The following is a 7245-nucleotide window of genomic DNA, read 5'->3' as shown; positions in this document are numbered from 1 at the left end:
TATTTTTATTTTTTTTATAAGCTAAAAATATATATAATGATTAAAATAACTTATCATTTAATTAATAATTATGTTACATATAGTTTTAAATATAATACGCATTAATATTAACTAAAGTTATTTTATATAATTAGTGTAAACTTTAGTTAACAGAACGTGTCAACTAAAAATAAATATTTGATCAACGTCGAATTTAATTATATATTACGTATGGATAACAACCCTATAGTCAAATTAGTCAATTCAGGTATGGAAATATGAGGGTTGTTATATTAAGCGTGTTTTGTCTCAGGTGATGATTGAGCTAGCTGCTACTTGCTACTAGATGATTGATGTATGCTTTGCTGCTTGCATGGAGTCCATCATTCATATTCATCATTTTGTTTAAGACATTTTCCATTTACTGTACTCTTATGATGTAAAACTTTGAATAATGCTTTCGCTGTTTATTTAATAAATAAAACGTCTCATTTAAAGTCGTTCTCGCTTATACAACTGTGTTATGATATGATTGGTCACAATTACCCCTGGTTCATTTTGGGGGTGTGACATATAATAATAAATGATGTTTTTATTAGACTTTATCAAACTAGTTTGTGGTTCTAGAAAGTTTATTTTTAACGAACCATTCTTTTGTTTGGATTAGTTGTTTCGGTTTATAGATACTTTAATTTATTAATGATGTTTTTCTGATTTTAATGATACTCGTTATTTTAGAAAAAATAAATAAATTAAACTAGTTAGCAAATTTACATAACACCTTTACGTCTAAATTGTCTTTGCTGACATCATCAGTTGTGGAATTCGTCATGTAGAACTACTCCATCTAGAACTAAATTATTCATATTTAATATGCCAAAACTATTTAATATTTAATATTCATGTAGAACTAAATTTTTAGTGTTTCATATTCAAACATTATTTTTCTACTATTGTTCCCTAAACTATGTCAAAAGATGCTCTTTAGGTCCTCTAGTTACTACGGAGTATAAGTTTGTACAAACAACCCTATAAGATAACCATAAAACATGTTTTGTAAAACTTTCACAAACACAACAAAAATAACAATATATCAAAAATAACAAGATATGAATCAAACTTATAACTTTTTCTTACTAAACTTTTATAGATTTTTTTTTTCCTTTGTAACAAGAACCAAATTTAAAGAACCTTTATATTATATATATGAATCAAACTTGAAGTTACTGATTATCAAAAAAGATTGTCCCAACCAAATTGACTAAATCAAAGTCCTTACAAAATTCAATGTGGGTCCCCCATGTTTAATCATTTTAAAATTACCTCGATTTTTCTCTTAATATTAGTTTTCATATTTAAATATTTAATGATTACATACACAATCCTCTACCTCTTCTCCCAAGAAGTCAAACCACCATTTTATTTTAGAATCTTCTATATTTTACTCTAAATTCTTCTCATTCACATCACCATATAAATTTCAAACCCCTTTATTTTGTTTGTTACTAGAAGTTATTATTACATAAATCATTGAACAAATATTATATCTCTATATCCATCATAAAATTTGTCAAAACCTTTATGGCTTTCATTTGTGGATCTATAGCCAATGAAGAAGATGATTTAGTGGCTAGTTGGTCTTATCCACCAACTCCTAAAAAGAAATTATCAAAAAGAAGGCATAGTTTTGGTAGTAGAAGCAATAAAGACAACAAGAACCCTTATTCGAATCGCGGTCTCGATAAATTCGAAGCTCTTTTGGCTGATCTTGATGGCAAAAGACAACAAATTTATACACAAAAAGGGTCAGAAGATATCTCATTGGTTCGATTCGCGTACTCAAATTCTAATGATGTGAAACCAATTGTTGTCAAGATCAAAGATCACAAAAAGCAAGAAAAAGTTGAAAATACAAAGCCTAGATCACCATCTCCTAAACATGAAGTATCAAAGGTGGTACAACCAACAAAACTGCCATTAGTTGATAATTACAACATGATGATTAGTGTTGATCAATTGAGGAAAAAGTTTAGTGAATGGTGGAGACCTTGGTATAGTTTACCATTATTTGTGATATTAATTTTGGTATTTTTAGTGTTTTTCGGAAGATCGTTTGCTATATTATGCACTTCTTTAGGGTGGTATATGGTGCCTTCGATTAATGGGACATTTGAGAACACGAATAGGAAGAAGAAGATTGTGAAGAAAGAGTATTCGAGGAAGTTAAGTGACAAGATTATTACGTCTCCAAGAAGTCCAATAAATCATCAACCTCATCGAAAAAGTTTTTGATTGTGTTGTAAGAAGAAAATTAACTTGTGTTTCTTTTAAAATGATTCTGTTTTTGGTTGTCAATTTTGAAATTTTGGATTGGATGAATGATGATCCAAGTACATATTTAATTTATTTTGTTTTTCTTTTTATTTGTGACTATTTGAATGTTGACCAAGAAATTGGGATTTCAATGTGGTTTGGACAGTTATTCGATAGATGTTTATTCCAAGTTAAATATGGAATATGAAATTTATATTACTACTTCATTTATTTATTTATTTATTTATTTTTTTTTTATTTTTTTTTTTTGTATAAATCATGAGAAATACTAAGGTGTCTTGTAAATATGATAAATTTATCCATTTTAGATATTTGTAACAAGTACAGTGAGTTATATCTTATCTAATTACAATTAGCTATATGTAATCACCACCACCCCCAAAACTCTAACGGCAATATCCGTCCAACAAATTTGAATACATTTAGGGTATGTTTGGTGTTTAAGTTTAAGATTTAAATAAGCTACAAGTAATAAATTTTGTTTGACATATAAACAAAAATATAGTAAATGTAGAAAAGAAGCTATCAGAAATAGCTTCTTGAAAAAAGAAGAGGTTATGATAAGCTAGAGCTCCAGCTCTAGCTATAAGTTTTAGCTCCTGCTCTAGCTTCGTCTAGTTACGTCCAAACACACTTGAAGTAAAAATTAGGTTTGTGGTTATCATTTTTCTAAATATATATGTTCTTTAATACATCTATATAGTACATGTACACCCCTATAAGAATGTGTTTTTGTAGAAAAGTACAATAACAACAACAATACTCAATCCTGCACATACGAGGTATGATGAGGTGAGATGTAGACAAATTCTTCTTCTACCCTAGAATAAAAGAGAAGTCATTTCTCCACTCACGTAGATGAAAAAAAATTCCCACACGAGTAGAGAAAGTCGTCATCTCTTTACTCGAGAGCAGAGAAATTGCTTCCGTAAGGAACGTGTTTTTGTAGAAAAGTGATACACTGATACTCCGTATTGTTTAAGTTGATATTGATTTTTCATAAAGAAAATATCTAATATCTATAACCTTTTATATTCCGACTTAACCTCTTATATAACTTACGTGTCATAGTATAATTAGAAGACTCCAATGCTTCTAGATAGGGTATTAATATTTCTATCATCAAATTTGATCAATTTTTTGATACAATTCTACATGGAATATTCATACGGTATAAATGTCAATCGTATTAGGGATGACAATGGTCACCCGATCCAGTGGATATCCACCCGATCCACCCGATTTTAATAGATATGGATGAACTTAAATGGATATGGATACGGATATGGATGAACCTAAGTGGATATGGATATGGATATGGATGAAAAAGTATCATCCATGGATATATCCATTAAAACCCGAAATACATATATTAATACATAAATATAGATATATGTATACACGTCTACTATTAAAAATGCATTTACTGTTACACATACATTTTGCTTGCAACCATATAATAAATTAACTATGATATTTTATAATAAAACATATATATCTAACAAGTTAAACATACAAATTACACATTTAATTTGTCATAATCTATGTTTGATGGTAAATTCAACAAATTGTGTTCTATTTTCGACAAAAAGTACATGTTTTTGTAGATATTTGGAAATATTATAACAGTTTTTGAATATCCAACGGATATCCATTAACCCGCTTAATCCAGTGGATATGGATATGGATGGATGAACTGAAATTAAATGGATATGGATATGGATGAACAAAAACTAAATAGATATGGATATGGATACAGCACCACCCGATCCATATCCGATCCATTGTCATCCCTAATCGTATAACTATAATCAGTTTATCGAATTTAATATGAAATGATCGCCAACCTTCCTAATACAATACAATGAGTGTTGAAAATATATGGAAAACATATAATTTGAGTAATGATGAGGAGAGTGTTGAAATCAAAGGAGAAAAAAGAAAATACAAGTAAATCTCTGGATATCTCATTTTTTAATAAATACATGTGGCATTAACTAACCTCATCACGTCAAAGAGCATTTACCTTCACATATACAAATACAATACTTTAAGTGCATGTTGTACATATTATTTTTATTTTCGTTTGACCCGACAAAACTTATTTGGTATCTTTACACATGTGACTTCATCTTATTTCAATTAAACGGGTAATCAACAAATTTTAGTTTAAACTTCTCTATAAAGGAAAGCAACTGAGTGACTGACCATATCATATGCCTTTTGATTCGATTTATATTTTTTTCGAAATGCAAAATTTTATTAAAACACCAACGAAAGAATACAGCTCGAAAGTAACACATACGCATGGATTTAAGCACAAGAACCTACTGAAACAATACATACAAGTTAGGGGCACTGTCGTTGCAGAGGCAGCAACTAACAATATCCCTATGTTAAATCATACTAGCACATGCTCTAGGATTAGAAATTCAAGTTAACCAATCAAGTTTTCCTTTTCTATTCCGAAGCGACACCCATTCAAACGATTTTAATTGTATTTCCATCAACGCGGTAGGACCATTCCATGACTCACTTGAGTTATTGCGATTTTTCCAAATCATATAGGCGCTTGTCCATTCGACCGCTTGCCATAACTTAGATTCTGAAGCGGATAATATACTAGAACTAGCACCCCGAAAAGCTTCGTTAATACTCAAATTCGACACACCTCCAAGACCCCACCACCTATAAATCCTCGTCCATACATCCATAGCAAGCTTGCAAAAAATCATAGCGTGATCTAATGTTTCTACATCATCTTCACAACAAGGTCACCTAACGGAGTGGATGTCAATGTCTCTCTTGTCCAACTCCATACGGATCGGAAGTCATCTCCTTAATAGCCTCCAAATAAAAATTCCAACCTTCATGGGAACAAAGTTATTTCTTAGTGTACCTGAGTTTGTATGACCTTGGTTGACCTGTCTTCTAACATTCTGTTGAGTTCTCTGGAAGTAAACAGCCCCTTCGACGTAAGTTTCCATTTCCATCCATCGATATTCCTGTTACAATTATCATAAGAGTATAGCAGGTTATAAAGCTCATTCAATTCAGTACATGCTCTGCCCGAGGGGGTCCTGCTCCAGTTCCATTTGAACACGCGATCTTGATTCACCCATTCAACACGGTCTCGTATCAGTACATTCTTTTCAGCTTCCAAATGATACAAGCGCTTGTACTTCTCCTTTAAAGATACATCTGCCAGCCATATGTCATCCCAGAATCTCGTCGGCGCTCCATCTCCAATGACCCGAATGAAGGAGTTACTAAAGTCATGGATAGATTTGTTTATCTCCCAACCTGCACATACAATATTGATTCGATTTATATTCTATAGTGTGCGGAGTTTGGAGTCGATAACTCCCCGTTAATGCTGAAGCTAGGTCGGTTTTTGTTGACTAACAAACGGATAATTGGAGTTTTACATGTTCGGATTATCAAGTGAACTTTTTCGACTTTATATCCACCTCGATATATATTGCTTGTAAGATTTGAACATAAATCTCTTGTGAGAGTATTATGTGAACCTTTTCTTTAAAGGCAAAACTAAAGTTTATGATGTCTTTGAAAAAAAATAATTAAATAAATAAATATCGTTTTCTTGTTATGATTATTGCATATGTTAATTAATATTTTGAATCCTATATTTCAAAGTTCCAAACGTTAGTGATAACGCACGCACGCACACACACACAATGAAAACGTGTGTAAGTTTAGAGTTGTTTACTTTATTTTTGTATTAAGTCATATATTTAATTGTTTCTTAATTCTGAAGAGTTGTTTAATTTCTATATCTCCTAGAAACGGATCAATTTTTAGATTGAGTGACGTTAAATAACAAAAAATAATTATGATATGTGCAGAAACAGATTATTAAGCGAAAAATAAACATCTACTAAAAGATATTGTTGTTAAAACTACTCCAATATTCAATCATCACATGCTACCTTGTGAGCCATTAATTAGATGCAAATAAGAATGGGCCAATAGCCTAGTGGCGAATGACTCACTCTCCCTTAGGGGAGGTGAGGGTTCGATTCCCACTAGGTGAGGATTTTCCAAATAATTGGATCAAAAACCATTCTTACCGGGCCCAAATGATCCCTTGGTCTCACGCATGCGAAGATTGAAACAATGACAATGCAGGTTCGTTTATCGGGCTTGGCATGCTGTGGGAAAATGGGTGATGGTGTTTCGCCAGGCTCCAGTGGGCTACCGGGGACCGCTGGATGGGTTGACAAAAGTCAACACAGTGCTAACATGTCCCTGCCGATACACATGTTTTAGAAACAATTAATTAGATGCAAATTATGTCTACATACATGTTTGTGCATTTCGTGTCTAGCTAGCTAGCCAAAAAAAAAAAAAAAAAGCTAGCTAGCCATAAAGGCAAAAGAGTGGTGGATAAGATAAGTGTACTTTTTTTTTTTATAGCCATCGACATTATCATATGGTGTTATTTAACCATATATTCGTCACAAGTATTACATCAAATACGTTAACATTTAATTTAATTTAATTTTAAGTAACTATTATTTTAATGTCGTATTGTTGTTCTAGAAAGATATAAATAATATGTTCCGTAAAGTATCAATTTAACCTTGTCCCGAATCTAGTTCAGTTTTAATTTTAGATGTTTTTCTTTACAACTTTAACCTTAAACTACAACTTTAACCTTAAACTATTTTTTTGTGTTATATAATACTTTATAAAGTTATATACCGTTAAAAAATATATTCAAAAACCAATATATTGATATGAATTTCATCGAATAACGAAAATATTTAAAGTCAAAATTGAAAGGAGAAAAAGACCTACAAAGTCAAAACAGGACAATAGATTTAAGACGTATGAGTATAAATTTATATATACAAACTATTGGATTATTATATTTAGGGTTGTGCATGGTACGAAACCGGACCAAACCAA

The 7245-nt window shown here is 31.2% G+C and overlaps 1 protein-coding gene across 1 annotated transcript; it reads left to right on the top strand.

The window, feature by feature from the left end:
- The first annotated feature begins 1369 nt into the window (after nt 1-1369).
- On the top strand, nt 1370-2473 carry LOC139848286 (uncharacterized). Its single transcript, XM_071838023.1, has one exon. The coding sequence runs from the start codon at nt 1561-1563 to the stop codon at nt 2269-2271; it is 711 nt and encodes a 236-aa protein (XP_071694124.1). The 5' UTR covers nt 1370-1560; the 3' UTR covers nt 2272-2473.
- The last annotated feature ends 4772 nt before the right edge of the window (nt 2474-7245 follow it).

The sequence above is a fragment of the Rutidosis leptorrhynchoides genome, chromosome 5, assembly GCF_046630445.1.
Source record: "Rutidosis leptorrhynchoides isolate AG116_Rl617_1_P2 chromosome 5, CSIRO_AGI_Rlap_v1, whole genome shotgun sequence".
NCBI classification, from domain to species: Eukaryota; Viridiplantae; Streptophyta; class Magnoliopsida; order Asterales; family Asteraceae; genus Rutidosis; species Rutidosis leptorrhynchoides.
The sequence above is the reverse complement of the archived record's forward strand: the minus strand, read 5'-3'. Positions and strand labels throughout refer to the sequence as shown.

Excerpts from the sequence above, each read along its gene's own strand:
- LOC139848286 (XM_071838023.1), top strand. The coding sequence starts at position 1,561 with ATGGCTTTCATTTGTGGATCTATAGCCAATGAAGAAGATGATTTAGTG.